The 18613-nt window shown below is 36.8% G+C and overlaps 1 protein-coding gene across 1 annotated transcript in view; it reads left to right on the forward strand.

The window, feature by feature from the left end:
* The window catches only part of scara5 (scavenger receptor class A, member 5 (putative)), a 501271-nt gene that overhangs the window by 57746 nt on the left and 424912 nt on the right, over nucleotides 1-18613 (forward strand). Inside the window, exon 2 of the mRNA XM_039748467.1 lies at nucleotides 7180-7303. Coding sequence (XP_039604401.1) covers nucleotides 7183-7303 — 121 coding nt within the window. The 5' untranslated portion in view covers nucleotides 7180-7182. The remainder of the gene's footprint in view (nucleotides 1-7179; nucleotides 7304-18613) is intronic.

The raw sequence follows: 18613 nt of genomic DNA on the forward strand, positions 1-18613 counted from the left end.
CCTTAATATTAATTTGTTTTATTCCCAACTAGGCCTAGAGTGAAAAAAGCTGAACTTAGTTTTCACCCCATTTCATTTCTCATTTTACAATTTTGTATCTGCCCTTTTGTTTTGATCCTCACAATGTCTATGTCTTCATGGTTTAGACATTCTTCTTTTTCAGACTATGTTGCGAATCATCTTCTGGTTTATTCAGACTCACAGTGATTTCAGTGATTTCTATCATGCATTTAACAATAATTATATATGTTTTGTAAAAAATGGTTACCACCATTCAAACTGTTTAATGTAAATCGAAATGTATCATTTTTGACAATCTAGTTTAAAAGTAGTTGATGATAGCTGACTTCTGCTTATCTATCTATCTATCTATCTATCTATCTATCTATCTATCTATCTATCTATCTATCTATCTATCTATCTATCTATACTAATAAAAGGCAAAGCCCTCACTGACTCAATCACTCACTCACTCACTGACTGACTGACTCATCACTAATTCTCCAACTTCCCGTGTAGGTTGAAGGCTGACATTTAGCAGGCTCATTCCTTACAGCTTACTTACAAAAGTTGGGCAGGTTTCATTTCGAAATTCTACGCGTAATGGTCATAACTGGAACCTATTTTTTCGTCCATATACTATAATAGACTTCTGCTCGATGCCCGTGGGAGGCGGAGTTACGCCTCCCACGTAATTTAGTGCCTGCCCATATAAGGCCGTCCGTCAGCGGCAATCCAATAGAAACACTGCCACTAAATATTCACGGGTGAAGGACTGTGCTTATGCAGAGGAAGATGAGATGGTCAGGGTGGTGTTTGGCACAAACTCGGCGAAACTGCGAGAGAAACTTTTAAATGCCGGGTCTTAGCTAACATTAAATACAGCCGTGGACATCGCACGAGATGGCACCAGCACAGCTGGAAACCTTTGATGTATGTACACCGAGCGGCTCACGTGAACTGACACAGTGCACAGACAAAAAGCAACAGTTCCAAAGAGTGCTGAACAAAAACCGAATTACACAATTGAGAAGGCAGCAAAAAAATATAAAGCGTGTGACACATGCAAGCATATTCATAAGTGCAGCTACTGCGGAAACAAAGCACACGGTGGAAAAAGTCAATGTCCCGCTAAAGGAAGACAGTGTAAAAAAAAAACCCGTGCATGCAGTGTGTCATGTCTCAGATAAAGAGGAAGATGAGCTGTTTATTGATGCAGTAAGAAACGAATCGATGAATGAAACCTGTTATCTTTACAACGATTGACAAACACGGAATGTAACTTGAACACAACACATCCTACAAATACGAACCTGATTGAAAGAAATAATGATAATCAAATCCTTGATGACAGCAACAGTCATAACACTCACAAAACAATTACTGTATATTGACAATCATGTTACGTTATTTTTAAAATGTTCCCTTTTCTTTTTCATAACTTCTTTAACACACTACTTCTCCGTTGAGAAGCGCAGGTATACAGTGGTGTGAAAAACTATTTGCCCCCTTCCTGATTTTTTATTCTTTTGAATGTTTGTCACACAAAATGTTTCTGATCATCAAACACATTTAACCATTAGTCAAATATAATAACACAAGTAAGCACAAAATGCAGTTTTTAAATGATGGTTTTTATTATTTAGGGAGAATAAAAAATCCAAACCTACATGGCCCTGTGTGAACAAGTAATTGCCCCCTGAACCTATTAACTGGTTGGGCCACCCTTAGCAGCAATAACTGCAATCAAGCGTTTGCGATAACTTGCAATGAGCCTTTTACAGCGCTCTGGAGGAATTTTGGCCCACTCATCTTTGCAGAATTGTTGTAATTCATGTTTATTTGAGAGTTCTCTAGCATGAACCGCCTTTTTAAGGTCATGCCATAGCATCTCAATTGGACTCAGGTCAGGACTTTGACTAGGCCACTCCAAAGTCTTCATTTTGTTTTTCTTCAGCCATTCAGAGGTGGATTTGCTGGTGTGTTTTGGGTCATTGTCCTGTTGCAGCACCCAAGATCGCTTCAGCTTGAGTTGACGAACAGATGGCCGGACATTCTCCTTCAGGATTTTTGGTAGACAGTAGAATTCATGGTTCCATCTATCACAGCAAGCCTTCCAGGTCCTGAAGCAGCAAAACAACCCCAGACCATCACACTACCAACACCATATTTTACTGTTGGTATGATATTCTTTTTCTGAAATGCTGTGTTCCTTTTACGCCAGATGTAACGGGACATTTGCCTTCCAAAAAGTTCAACTTTTGTCTCATCAGTCCACAAGGTATTTTCCAAAAGTCTTGGCAATCATTGAGATGTTTCTTAGCAAAATTGAGACGAGCCCTAATGTTCTTTTGCCTAACAGTGGTTTGCGCCTTGAAATCTGCCATGCAGGCCGCTTTTGCCCAGTCTCTTTCTTATGGTGGAGTCGTGAACACTGACCTTAATCGAGGCAAGTGAGGCCTGTAGTTCATTAGACATTGTCCTGGGGTCTTTTGTGACCTCTTGAATGAGTCGTCTCTGCGCTCTTGGGGTAATTTTGGTCGGCCGGCCACTCCTGGGAAGGTTCACCACTGTTCCATGTTTTTGCCATTTGTGGATAATGGCTCTCACTGTGGTTCGCTGGAGTTCCAAAGCTTTAGAAATGGCTTTATAACCTTTACCAGACTGATAGATCTCAATTACTTCTGTTCTCATTTGTTCCTGAATTTCTTTGGATCTTGGCATGATGTCTAGCTTTTGAGGTGCTTTTGGTCTACTTCTCTGTGTCAGGCAGCTCCTATTTAAGTGATTTCTTGATTGAAACAGGTGTGGCAGTAATCAGGCCTGGGGTGGCTGCGGAAATTGAACTCAGGTGTGATACACCACAGTTAGGTGATTTTTTAACAAGGGGCAACTACTTTTTCACACAGGGCCATGTAGGTTTGGATTTTTTCTCCCTAAATAATAAAAACATCATTTAAAAACTGCATTTTGTGTTTACTTGTGTTATATTTGACTAATGGTTAAATGTGTTTGATGATCAGAAACATTTTGTGTGACAAACATGCAAAAGAATAAGAAATCAGGAAGGGGGCAAATAGTTTTTCACACCACTGTATATATATATATATACCTGTATGTATATATATACCCCGATCTACATACTCTCAAATAGAGAAACCACACGCCATGGCGCAATGGTAGAGGCTTTGCCTCTAGCCGACGTTCGAGGTTCGATTCCCGAGAGGGGGTGCACTGAGTATGTACGTGCGCTTCCCGATTCATTTTACCTTCGCATCCCCTTGGTTTGAGACGTATGAAAAAATATGCGGTTAACGCAGAAAGACAGATCACCAATTGAAGCTTTATGATTAATGGATACTTTATTCGGGATCAATGATTTTTTTGGTAAAGCCATACTCAGTGTATTCATTAGATGAACGGTAAAAAAGTAGGAGCGAGGGGAGGGTGACTTATTGAGGCACACAGGCGAAACCACAATAGCACGCGGGCTCGATGCGTCGGTGTGCGTCAACTCGATCTGAATTGCGCGAACACATTCGAAAAAATATATCTTTTCAAGTTCTATTTAGTCGACACAAATATCTTTGTTTGGAATGTAAGCCGGATTTACTCTTTACATTTTTATGGTGAAGAAAGATTTATGCAATGATGCCTACATTTAACTTACATTCCAAAGACATTTCTGTCGACTAAATAAAAATTCCTTCTATTTAAAATTTAAATAGAACTTGAACAGATACGATAGTTCATAATATCCACGCAGACTTGCATGTAAGAGCGGGAGTCATCCGTTTTAACAAACAGCGTATTGCACTGATACGAAATAGCCTGCCCATTTAATTATTTAGGAATGGATAAATAAATTAAGATTTTGTACAAATAATGTTTTTCATTTTTCTTCCTTGATGGATTCTGGTACCCCCACCAACAGTTGCTCGAACCCCAAAGAGTGTGTATATATATATATATATATATATATATATATATATATATATGTGTGTGTGTGTGTGTGTGTGTATATGTATATATGTAGATATGTACAAATGTATATGTATATATATGTTTATATATGTTTGTGTATGTATATATATATGTGTATGTGTGTATGTATGTATGTATGTGTGTATGTATATGTATGTGTGTATATGTACATATGTACAGTATATATATATGTATAAAAATGTTTCCTTTTCTTTCCTTTTCTTTTTCATTACTTCTTTAACACACTACTTCTCCGCTGCGAAGCGCGGGTATTCTGCTAGTCATTATTAAAGGAAACAAACATTTTAATCAGTGGTGTTGCATTATAGGTATGTGGGGCAATATATCCCATCACCAAGCTAAAAATAAAAAAATACTGTAAGTAGTAAACTCACCTCAATAACGTATTATTAAAATTTTTATAGTAAACCCATCTTAGTCATCATATTCAAATTTATTTTTATTTTTCATTATATGCTCAATGTAATTACTTATACAGAAACAACATTCTAGATAATAATATTATTTCTTGATTATGTGAAATGTTCTTGTGTGTTTCACCACTACCCTGATTTTGGGTTTCTTCAGTAGGCTCTCTACCCTACAGTTTCAGTAGGCATACCTTGGCTAATGTATGGGCATTGGCAGCCCGAATTTTTCAGTTCAGCTTTGGGGCTTGAGGTCTACAGCCCTGTTACATTTTTTGGGGGGTGTGAAATTGCACATTTCACTGTTTTGGAGTAGTCCACATCATTAGGATAAACTGCCATAGAAACTGGCATCCAAAAATGTTAATCCAAAAAGCAGTATTCAAAAGCACATTGTAAAAAAAAAAAGAAAAAAAAATCCAGAGAAGAAAATGAAAATCACAAGACAAAACAAAACAAAAATCCAAAGAGAATGTCAATGGTCAAAAAACAGGAGAAGAAACGGAAACGCTAAAGGAGGCTAGCTCTCCATGGGCTGTTGCAAAGTTGAGAAAGCCAAGGCCTTGTGTGTATGTGCCTTGCCAGTAAGTCATGCAGTGCAATGAAAGTTAGACGACAACAGACAGGGACATGAGAGGTTAGGGTTTGGGTTGGGAATAGAAACTTTTTAGGGTGCCGACCAAACCCATGTTTGTTAATCAAATTAGATATCTTATTGATAAGAGAAGGCATTTATAATATCTCTTATATTTACATTTATTAGCTTGTTGGCTAATTGTGTTCAAAGGCAAGGACCACTGTTGCTGCATGTTTTCATCCTAACCCTTTTTTTTAATGAATACCCTGTTTGTGCTGCTTGTTAACTTCTTGTGAATTCATTTTAATTGACTTGTTTTTAAGATTTGTTCCCCTGAATTTCTTCATCATTCCTCTGAGTTGCTTCATTTCTTTCCTTAAATGGCACCCAAACAGAAATGAAATGTGAAGTGAGTGAGCCAACAGAAGACCAGCTAAGTCAGGGCCTCAAACTCCAACCAATTTCACTCCAAGCAGCTGCTTAATGAGGTGCCAATTCTTGTTGTTAATTAAACTTGTTCTTTAATTTCGTGGCTTGTTGCTGCTCTCGTGGTGCATTAGCAGACATTTCTGAAATTGTCTTTCTATTTCATTTGTCTTTCTAAGAGCACTGTTAAAATGTTTTGTGGACCTGAGCAGATCAAAATTTCTGAGACCATCATCTTTCTTTATTTTCAGATATTGTATGATGGACACCAGTTGTTCTGGCTCATTTTATATCGCATTATTGTTTGACTGCTAATTAAGGAAAAAGAAACAATTAAGGTGTCTTCAAGAGAAATTCAATAAAAATTAGTTCAAAAGAAGTTAATTAGTAGGAAAAACAGGTCAGTCATTAAGAAAAGGGTTAGTATGAAAACCTGCAGGACTGGAGTTGGCGACCCCTGCTCTATGCTATGCTTTATTTTGCAATCCCTTATGAATGTGCAAGATTATCTGAAATTGGAGAGAAAGACTAATTTGTGTGGATCAGCCTAACTATTCTCAGATTTTAAAACTGGTCTTCTTTTGACGTTCCTCTTCATTTCCTAATCACATAGTTGTGTTAGATCGTCTTCTTTGGTGTATTATCTTTTACTTTTTTTTGTTTTTTGTTGACAATATAAAAAGATAACATTGCATAAGTTATCAAATTATAATGCACTGTTTTGGTGAAATACTGTAAAAATGCTAAATGGACACTAAGAGATGAAGGAGTTATTAATGAAACATTTTGTAATGTGAATTAGCAACCATCTGTAATCCACTAGGTGGGCATTAGCGTAATGGTGTTCAACTTGTGCCCCTTCTGGTGTTCACCGGATTAAGGGAAGCATTCTAGTGACCTGGCATATCGCATATCCCTGACTATAGGTTAAGTGATTTCATTGGTGTGAAGGCTTTTCAAGGATTTATGGCTGGGGGTCGGTGTGGCAGCTGGAGCCACCAGGAGGCAGCACCATATGGTATCTTCAGGCTGTTTAGACAACCCCTGACCCAAGTCATTTGTCAGCCATAAATGAATCCAACATTGGCGTCAATCCACTGAATGTCCAATCTGTTTCCAGACTGATGTTTAAATGCTGTTCATTAGCTGCAGTTCCTGAAAATCCCCTGATTTCAACTTACATTCACGCCTTCATTCATAATGCAACAGTAGGATCACTTTATTCACCAGATGCCAGTTACTTTTAAAAAATACACCAAAAAACAGGTGGTGGATTATTTTGCTTCTAACTTCAGGGTAATCTATCAACTCATGTCAAAGAGGCCCTGTTTTGCTCTGTCTCCTAAATAAGGATAGAAACATACTTATTTAGTCACACTTTCAAGTAATTATTTATGTATATAACAGCACTGGCATGCAGGGAATATGACAGAAGAGGATTGGTCTGTCGTTCACTCTGCCATCTTTGTCTGCTTTTTGTTTTGTGTATAATGTCATACATATCATATAACAGAAGACAGAAATGTGTGTGCATTATTGGTTTAAATATGTGGACTCAGAGTCACCATCTGGTAGAAGGCTGAGTGAAAATAAAGAAGTCTGAAGTTGAACATGGGTGCTTAGTTATGAGGTGTTAGACCTTTGTGACATCTGTAAAAATCACTTCATGTATAACTCCTCAAGAATTTAATTGAAATAGGGCAGGCTGTATCAGAAAAAGTACCCTGACTTCTTTATTTTCTGAATCTTTCTTTCCTCTGATAGATAATGGAGAATAAGGCATTGTGCCTTCGCTCATACAGTGAGCAAGAAAATGGATCAATCTATGAGGATGGACTAGAAGAAATGAACTGCAGAAACCTGTCGAAACTGAATCTGTGTGAAGAAAGTAAGTATAGTGCCATTTGTATTGTAGTTGTCTTGAAAAAGAGGGGATTAGCTTTTCCATGAATGGTTTGTTGCAACTCATTCATTATGCTACTAGTATTTATGTCTTAAAATGGCGTGGTGGAGTGTTACAATTGCCTCATGAACCAAGGAGACTGGGTTCAAATCCTGCTCCTAGCTGTTATCTGTATTCAGTTTGGATAATTTCATGTCTTTATGAATATTCCATTGGGCATTCTGGTTTTTATTGCACATTTCCAGAGCCATACAGGGTAATTGGTGATAGATTAATGTGAGCATTTGCATGTGTGGATTGTAACGGCCCCTGGGCCAGAATTATTTCTTGCATTTCATACAATGTGGCCAGGATAAGATTGTTTCTTCTGAAACTCCAACTTGAATTAAGGAGGTTTGTTGATGTTTATTGTGGTCAAATAAGGCAATGCAGGTTCCCACAGATAAGTTGGGGTACCAACCCAGTTGTCCTTGTTTAATTCAGTCACAAAAATGTAATAATAAAGGGCCTCTATGCATACTAGTACAAACAGCAAAAACAAACACAAAATAAGGAAAGTCATCTGGCTGAGTTAACGAGATTCACCTTTCTCTCGGCGCTGCAGAGGAAACAAAAGAGGAGAAAGTTAACACAAGTGCCCCCTCTCGACCCCAGGTGGTAGTACCTGCTTCAGATGAGCCTGAAAGGGTGATCCACAGATACGCATGCGTGAAAATGTATATACAGTATGCGTGTATTTAAACATGTATAGCTTTTCATCAAGCAGATGTGTATGTTTTGCTTGTGATAAATAATTCATATTTTTTCCCATGATCCACCAGCACGTACATATTGATTATGCCATTCTAATAATATGTTAATTGGTTTCTTTTCAATTTTTTGATTAGTATTTGATTTTAGTTCAGTGTGGCATGTTTCCCTTCATCACACTCAAGATCTAACATCACTACTGCTTCTGTATGGTCCACAGTCTTCACCAGTCTTCATTTTAGACTTAACTTTGCTCTTTTCCGATTCACACTAATGTCCTAATTTCTCCTCATCTTCCTCTTTTCTGAGTTGTTGTTTGTTCCTAAAATACAGAATCTTATTAAGAAGGTTTCATATTATTCTGCTCCCTTTTGGCTGGTTAAGGTATCACTTTACTCTTTCATTTTGACCATTGTGGGGCAGTGTATGAACGGCTAGGGATATTCTTGAATAGTCCCAAACTCAACAAAATGCTAAGAAACCAGGGGCCTCATGTATAAATGGTGCATACACACAAAATGTTGCATACTCCCGTTTTCACGTTCTAATCACGATGTATAAAACCTAAACTAGGCGTTTTTTATTTTGGGCACTGTGCTACTTTGTGAACTTGAGCTTTCGAGGTTTCTCCAGCACTCTATGCCATTCGATCAACTTCCTTTTGTTGTTTATACCACTGTTAAAACCAACAAATAGTACGTTTTTTCATGCCTCTACTTGTTATTTGCTGAAATTCTTCTATTTTCCCCCGTGCTTTTGCCATTGCCTTTTCACAGAACACTGAGCTTAAGGGCTATTTATATTGATTTGCATATTCAAAGAGGCATAATTCTGGGAGGAGTTGGGGTGTGGTAGCAGGCGTGTGTGTGTGCGTTACTTTTCATGCTGACCAGGATTTATGGAGCGGAAGAACGTGGAAGTTGCGAAACGCACAGCTTTATGCATCTGGATTTTTTTGTGAGTACAAACATTTTTGCTTTTGTTCATACGCCATGTTTTAGTGTGAATTCTACGCACTGCGTTATGCATGAGGTCCCAGGTGACATCTAAACAGAAGAAGGTTTAATTAGGTTGGGAAGAATCACAATAGCAAATGGAAAAGGAAAAAAGAGCACTTAATGACATAATTAGCTTCACTCTGGTTTAGCTAACTTTTGAACCCTTAACTTTCATGATCCTACCTTGTACCTTAACTCTTGCTTTGTCCTTGACCTCATACTCCTTCTGCGTTTTGGATGAGCCTTGGCCTCTTTTCCACATTTGACTCTAAGCTCACCTTGGTATGTAATTGGCAGTACTTAAAAAGGACCCTCCATGAGCACATCTATGGTCACGCCCAGTTGACCAGCAATTGGTTCTAAATTATTCACAGCTCTTTGAGATACATAAAGCTATCTCCTTAAAAGACGAAACTCCTTTAATTGTGGCCAGAGCACAGTGAATCCTTCTGTTACACCTGATTGTAATGGAGGACCATTCCAGCAGTGTTTAACTTTAGTTTTCCATCCAGGCAATAGTCTATCCCAACTCATGGATGGCTCCTTCAACTCCTTGATTTCTTTGACAAGTGGTAAACACAGCTGCCTCACAGCTTCAGAGATCTCAGTTGATTCCAAGTCTGTTTTTTGTGTGGATGCATGGGTTTTGCTTTAGGGGAGTCCGGTTTTGTAACCACATGTCAATTGGACAAGATTGGTTGTGTGCATGAATGTGTTCTCCGATGGTGTGACACCCAATCCAGAACTGGTTCTTGCCTTGTATCTGTGCTGCTAATATAGGCAATGGACCCTGAACTAGATTAAGTGGATCTGATAATGGTTGGACAATAATTATTATTAATTCATAAAAATGTGAAAGTTTTAATAGGTGATAGGTTTATACAACATGCATTAAAGGTATTACTTGAGTGTGTTAATCAAAATGCAACACATCATCACTCTCTGGGAGTGATATTAGTGAGAATTAAATCAAAACATCTGTCTGCCTTACCTGAAGTATCTCAATATTTTGCTGCATAAATGTGCCTAAGACACTTAGAAGAGAAGCCCCTTTTCCTAAACAGACTGTATAGTTGCCTTTGGTTCTCCTACATAGTTTGCTAAAGCACTAGAACGGATAAGCCAGCTGCTTTAAATGATTTAAAACTGGATAGGTTTTAGCATACCTTGGCATTACTGAATTATTTATGCGGAAATGGTTCACTACCATGGCACAACTCCAAGATCTCATAGATTATAGTTGCAGGCATCACATATAGACATTTTAACCAAGAATAAAAGCACACTTATTGGCACATATGGACAAAAAAACACCGTGGACCACAAGAGTAAGACTATCTGTGTTCTTATTAAGGATGAAAAATACCTGACTGGTATGTATCCATGGAGTAAACATTTTTTATTTCAACATTGTACTGTTGGTATAAATTTTAAATTAAATAGAGTTCCATAAAATTAAATGCTTTTAATAATTATAATAAATACTTCTACAACAAAATCAGAAAACTTAACTTTGTAAAGAACCAATAAGTAAATACTGCCAGATAGAAGAATAAATATACTAAAGATACATATGAAAGTCGTTATATAATAGATAGGAAAGACAGTATATAACAGTTAAAAAGAAACTATATAATGTAACAAAAAGACACTAGAAATAGATGAAGGATAAGCTGCTTTTGGGCAGATTATTTTGCTGGTTACATAGATCATTTGACCAAAGGTAACCTGAGTAAAATTCAATGAATGACCTTACATAATTTAGCGTCACTTAACTACCCGTTTCTATGCATGGAGTGGATCTCATGATGCAGTTGTTGCCTTCAGTTCTCATCACTTACTGTGATGTAAACATTTCTAGTTAATTTTGACTTCTACCTGTCAGATGCCTTGACTATGAAAAGGAACTTCATTAAAATAAAATGTTTTCAATGTTTCTTTGCAATTTGTATGCTGCTCCTGCTGTGACATGGGATGTATTTTACCTGGGTAGCAAGCAAAGCCATTATCACACTTAAATATTTGGTGTTAGTATTTTTAGAAGAATAAGCTCATCATATGACTTGTGGAATGACATATCATTATTGTGTGTTGGTATTTACAGGAGTTTAATCATCCATTTCCATGACTAGTTATCTTTTGTCATCAACATACATTTTTGTTTCCATCCTTCCAATATTTAATAATTCTATTTTCTTCATCAGAGCAAGAAGCCAGAGATAATACGATGCAAAGAACATACCAACACTGGGGGGTGTATCAGTTAATTGCAGGACACCCCCACAAACCCACCTACACTTACTCTAGTTCAATTTAAAGTCTAACATGCCTATTTTTGGGGGATGAAAATAGGAATACTTAGATAAATGCCACTGTGGTCACAGGAAAATAAAAAAAAACATCTGAAGGTTGCTGGAGGTGTGAGACAGCAGACATATCTGTACCACCAGTAGTATGCTGTAGCTTTGCAATATTCTATTGTCTACAGAAATCTGCAACAAGATGTTAGCCATGTATAAAGGCAGTGGTGGCACTAGGCTATCATGGGCTCTGGTGTCAATAATTTTATAAGCCCACAGCCCCATAGCCTTTCATGAATGAAGCACATCATAATAAAATTAAAGTCAATAGACTCATTAAAGAGAAAGGGGTGTCCATAACACCTACAAGTAGTTTCTTCTGTCTGATTGAACTCCTTTATTTGGCGTTAAAGAATGATTTGCTGGTAGGTGAACGCCCACAATGAGTATTAAAGCATTACATATATACCTTTTTATTTATTTATTTAAAGAGCTTCTGTAAAAAGCCAAATTTCTCCTTGACAAATAAAGTTTATCTATCTATCTATCTATCTATCTATCTATCTATCTATCTATCTATCTATCTATCTATCTATCTATCTATCTATCTATCTATCTATCTATCTATCTATCTATCTATCTATCTATCTATTAGGCAAACTGGCTGTCACTTAACTTCATCTTTAGCTGCTAAAGGCCTCTCTATGTTTGGATTATGGTGTGAGCTGCAGATCCCATTACTACTCTCTGTGTTTTTCCATTTTCTCTGCAGTATCCATATGCACATGTTGCTATCAAATGTCTTACAGTGCTAAAATTACTTATTTAGCGGCTGAAGACAGTAAAAGAGTCTATTTTTCATATCTTATCCTCCTTTGTTTGTTCTGTTTTTTTAGTGAAGCACATTTCAAATTCCACGGTATGGCTAACATGACATAAGTTATGATGACTAATGGTAAATTCTAAATTTTCTTTCTGCCTTTTTCCCGTGTGAAATAAACAATTAGACACACAACAAAGGTTTGGGGCAGCCAACTGTATACCTTCCCTGGCTGCAAAAAGGGCTTAAGTTGGAGTGGTTGTGCATAAGTTCAAGTCCAAAGCAGAACTGTCTTGGTAGGGATGATGGCGAGTTTATAAAGTGACTCAAGGGAAGTGATGTCATCAGAGCAGGACAAGAAGTGACGAAAAACAGAAAAGAGAGAGATTAAGTGCAAGCCGCTGCCCCTCAGCCTGGCGTGGAATTGGTGTTTTTTAGCCCCTTTGATTGACTCTCAAACGCACGTGTGTCACACCTGTAAAAAATAATTTACTGATTAGCATCCTTGAAGAGCTTGATCAGTTTATTTCCTGCAGACCCTAGCTTGAATTTATCACCTAATTAAGAAAAGTTAAATTGGGTTGCATTTATTTAGATTTAACTCCATATGAAACCCTTGACCTTGGGGGTTCAGTAAAGAAAGCCTGGATGTGATGCACAAACATCTAGTTATATGGTAATCTTAGACGGTGTACAAAGTGTAATAAAACAAAGCTGTAAGGTGTTATTATTGGTACTGTGAATATATTTCTGCTGACTAACAGCTGCACAGATCTGGATTAAAATTTCATCTCATTGATATATTAGCAGACTTAATACGTTCCCCTGTGCCCTTAAGGGCATTTCTGTATTTATTCCAGTTTCCTGCCAAGCCTCACATACACCAGGTCAGCTTAGAGTTCTTGGAATGTGGAAGGAAACTTGCAGTTGAACTCAACTTGTAAAGGAAAAGTCCAAATTATTTTTTCACAGTCATAGTATGTTGTTAAGGCTAGTGTTAGTTCTTAATGGTTATTCTGAGAGAGAAAAAACAGACTATGAGATACTAACAAAGCACTGGAACAGCATGTACAGTAGGTAGATAGACAAAGGGTCAAAACCATAAAAGCATGAAACCAAGCATCAAGGTTTTAGCAGTAGAACCTAAAATGAAACCTCACTACTTGTCTTGAGAGCTAAGCTAATGAAAAAAAAACAAAGAAAGTTTTAACCATCAAAGGATAAAGCAGTGTGTGAACACTGCCATATTTATACCATCACATCCAAGAATGTCATTAAATGCAATGATCGCAGTCACGGGACAGAAACCAACATGGCATTGTGTAAACAAAGGAAAATAAAATTACAATGAAAATTAACATTAACACTGCGGTGGGCCTTACACCCTGTGTTGGCTGGGATTGGCTCCAGCAGACCCTTGTGACCCTGTAGTTAGGATATAGCGGGTGGGTAATGGATGGATGGATTAACAATAACATTAAAGCAATGCCAAATCTAAAAACTAATGCTAAAAATTAATTTCCCATTACAAAAAAAACCCCACAAAATCCATCTGCTATTTATTCAAAGGCTAGAAAAATCTTAGTTATGTTTCTTTAAGTTAGTGTGGTGAGGCCATTGTGTCAGCCATTGCGTTGCCTTTGCACAGTTTAAAATGATAGCATTCTTAAAAAAATGTTATAGAAACCTTTACTCTTATTATCAGCCAAGCATGTTTAACATGATTCATAATATGTGAATTTCCCCTTGGGATTAATAAAGTATCTATCTATCTATCTATCTATCTATCTATCTATCTATCTATCTATCTATCTATCTATCTATCTATCTATCTATCTATCTATCTAATAAGCACCTTTAGAAAGAATTTTACAAACTACAAATGGCATTATTAATAAATATAAAACCAAAAGAAAAAAAATACAAAAAAGACTAAAATAATTATTTGGCAACATTGGATTGTAATTTAGATTAATGGACATTTCAGATGTTGTAGTAACTAATACGAATATCAGATAATGTAAATAAAATAAGGAAAATTAACACTTTTAAAATAATGCCAAAAACTAATGCTAAAAATGAATAATAAAAAAACCAAAGGGTACACAAAATTTGTTTGCTATCAACTGGAAGGCTATAAGAATCTTATTTATGTTTTATTAAGTTACTGTATTCTTTAACCCTGAAGTACAACATGTGATATCACATACGTGTGCTCGTACAATCAAAAAAACGTGTATCTGTGTAATTTTCCTTTTTCAAGTAAACTGTCTTTTCATCATTCCATCTTTCAAACTTACTGCCATCATTCTGTTGTTACATCAGAGTATTATCAATGTTTCAATAACATGTTAACTTACAAGAGATAAACAGAACTCAACATTATCTATATAGCTCTATAAAGCTAATATTTTATCCTCGTTAATCAAATCTGCAAATGTATTTATTTATTTTTATATTTTATTGATTTTATTGTAATCATTCCATACAAATAGATACATTTTTACAAAATATAGGATTGAAAACAAATCAACACCCACCCCTGAGAAAGAGAGCATGGCCAACACAGTAAAACTTAAAGCTAGTAAAAATAAGTTAATTGATGAGTTTAATAAGCGAATAAAGATAATTGGAGAAGAAAAAGAAATTGGAAGAGAATCTGCTTCCTCGGTGCTTTAAGAACTTAATCTAAAATGTTACTGATTAGATCCTGTCAGCTCTGTGAATTTAACAGTAACTTTAACCAACTAGGATTAACTCTTACACACCAGAAAACATATAAACAAAGGTGAAGTGCTGTTGTGGTCCTCACTGAGTAGTTTAGTGCGGTGGGGTGGTGGGCAAGTGGGTTACCCACCATACTGAATAGATGGGAGTGCAAGGTGTAATATATTATGTCTTGAATCTCCAGTTAAAGAACCATATTACCCATGAAGCCTAGGGGGAACTTAGCCCCACCTGTGAAACAAAAAAAATATTACATAAAGGTTATATGTTATCACTTGTAGTATTTTGTTAATATAAGCTCCTTTTTGTTTATCTTTTGCTCACTTGGTTCATCTGGACCTCAAGAACCCCTTCTGATTACTCAATCAATATTTTATATAAAACATTATCATCATACAGTACACAACGACAGGGCTCATTACAGACCAAATAAAAATATAGTACAGTGTAAAATAAAGAAATTCAGCACTATAATAAAATAAAAATTACAGTGTATGCTGCCACCAGTGTGAACTTGAAACTTTACCGGCAACTCTTTCAACCAGCAACTCCAAGTGACTGATCTCATAAATTTAAGAAATGTCTATAAACAGAACGTCACTCGGTTATACTTACAGTCTAGCTGGGTCAATTAAATTAATCCCATGTTTTTTTTCTTTTTGTATTTTTACCACTTGCAGCCAAGATCTGACCATGAAAGACAGAATGTTCTGTGTTAAATATGAAAACAATAAATTGGATCTGGGGAGTCTTACTTCATTTAAGTGGCATCTCTTAAGCAGACCAGTATAAGGTTTTTATGTATGAAAAGCAAGGCTTTTGTATAAAAATGAAACACCAGTAAGGCCGTTTGCTGGGATTGTCTGGGGAGTCATTAGAAGCCAGTATTATAACAATATCTGCCAATACGTTGATGACATTTTTTCCTCTAAGCTGTTCAAGAACACCTCAAAACATTTCATACATCAGGAGCAAAAAAATAACAAACTTGAGATTTTTTAGCAGAAGGAGCATGAAATAAGACAGCTCTGTTTAGCCCATAATAAGACAATAAGTACTTTTGATGGGCTGATTCTGTTTTATCCCATGATTCTAAACAGGATTAGACAAGTTAAGTAACATTAAAATTGCATTCGACTCACTACTATTTTAGAATAGGGAATTCAAGAAGAAATAATATTTAGCATATAAATAGAACCAACAATCAAATACCATGTTTAGTCGTTATGAATATCTTGGATAGCTTTAGATTAATAAAGATTATTTTTAATTACCAATTTTTCTGGATGCCAGAACATATCTGAATAGCATAAAATGTAATGACGGAACCAACCTCAATATCTGGTCTCCAGTCTGTTGTGGAAAACACTCAGAAACCAGGCCATACTTATTCATTCTGGGCCACTTAAAATTTGTCATTTAGTCAAAATTGTACATGTTTGGGATGTAAGAGGACATCAGAGTGTACACAAATGGGAGAAAAGTAACTGGGCAGGGGTTTAAACCTGGGCCCACAGAAGTATCAGGAGGCATGTCAGCCAATGCACTGCCTATGCACAGTTTAAAATAATAGCCTTCTTTATTATGGCACTCTTAAAATAATGTTACAGAAACCTGGGTTCTTATTATTTCATATGAATCACAATAAGCACCAATACAAACTTTATAAATGAAAAATAATATTATTAATAAATATAAAACCAAAAAATTAAGAAAGAGACTAAAATAATTATTTGGCAAAACTGGATAATAATTTAGACTAATGGACCTTTCAGAAGTCCTTGTAACTAATGAGAATATCAGCAAAGTCCGGAATAGTTAACAGCAACAAAAGTACAACAATATTAAAGTAACATCATATAAAGTAGATGCCTAATTTATATGTGATATTAACATACTGTAGTAGCTGATTGGCTACTGAGATGGATAGGTGTGTCCAAAGACCCAGACAAGACAGGTGAGCACTCATCAGAGAACCTTTGGGAAGTTGAAGGACAGTGGGAGAAGTTGGAAGTGAAGGGTAAGATAAGGAGAGGGAGAGGGAGCTGGGGTATGAAGGAGTGAGAGACATTCATAGATGACACTAAAATTGGAAGGATGGCAGACACTGAGGAGACAGCAAAAAGAATTTATAAAGACCTGGACAACCTTCAAAACTGAGCGAACACTTGGAAAATGCAGTTTGATGTAGAAAAGTGCAAAGTAGTATACATAGGCAAAGGAGCATCAGTTATAAATACAAGATGGGAGGTACTGTCATACAGGAAGCAACCTATGAAAAGAAGTGACAGGTATATGTTGACGCAACATTTTCTTCGACTAAACAAATATACAGAAGCAATACAAAATGCAAATGAAATGTTAGGTTATATGATTAAAACTATTGATCTGAAGTCAAGGGACATTATGCTCCAACTATATAATGCAGTGTTAAGACCACATCTGGAGTATTGTGTGCAGTTCTGGTCAACACAGTACAAGAAAGACATAGCAACACCCAAAGCTGTGCAGAGGAGAGCAGCCAAGTGCATCCCTAGACTCAAAGATAATTACTACTCTGACAGACTCAGAGAATTAAACCTGTTTAGTCTCAAGCAGAGGAGACTGCACGGGGGCCTAATCCATGTATTTAAAATCCTCAAAGGTGTTGATAAAGCAGATGCAGCAACATTCTTTCAGCTTAAGGGCCGGTTTATACTTCATGCTCAGATGCGTACGTGCGCGTATCATGGCTGCAACTCGCTCCCAGCATTCATTTGATACATTATCTGAGCACGTCCTCAGAAATGAATGGGATACAAGTGACCAGCAAAAAATCAGGGGGTGCAGCGTGCTCAATTTGGAACGTGACGTCAGAGTTTCTGTTTACTATCAAAATGAGACAGCAAGCCACTTTGCAGATCCCAGGTGGCGCAGTGGTAGTGCTGCTGCTTTGCAGTAAGGAGACTGTGGAAGATTGTGGGTTCGCTTCCCGGTTCCTCCCTGTGTGGATTGCGCTTTGAGTACTGTCAAAAGCGCTATATAAATGTAATGAATTGTTATTATTATCCTACAGGGTCAATGTGTGTGCTTTGATGTTTGATGAAGGGTTCAATGTTGACAAGCAAAATGCTGACATACAAATGCATTTGTGGTGCTTTTATATTCAAACATTGCATATTCCCCATCGTAATGTCGCAATACATTTTAAAGGTCTCACATACTATCTTCTGTGCATTTTTTTTTTTTTCTTGCACCTTCACAACAGCATCAGAATGTACAACAGCATATTTGAGCCACACAAAAAAAAAAAAAATTCGGGACACAGTGAAAAGATCTACTGTATTTTGTGATCAATGTGGACATTTCGGCTTTAATCTCAAAATTTACACTTTAATCCCATGGATTATTGTGTCATTAAAGTAGACCTCAAGTCTACCTGAAGCCCCCAAGTCACAAAGACGTGGATTCATATGACAAGCCATCTCAGTTCACAGATTTGTCGTAACTGCTGGTGGCCAGCCGCAAACTTGCAACTGGATTACAATGTCTCATATTAGCTTGTGCTAACAGGAGACTCCCAAGTCTTGGATGCATAGATACTCTTCATGGACAACTGCAAGCAGAATGCTACCTGGTGACATCAACTGAGCTCTCTACTCAGTCCCTACCATACTGCTGAGCATCACCACGTCACACTCCATCTCTCTATCGTTCAAAA

Source organism: Polypterus senegalus, chromosome 3 (assembly GCF_016835505.1).
Source record: "Polypterus senegalus isolate Bchr_013 chromosome 3, ASM1683550v1, whole genome shotgun sequence".
Lineage (NCBI taxonomy): Eukaryota > Metazoa > Chordata > Cladistia > Polypteriformes > Polypteridae > Polypterus > Polypterus senegalus.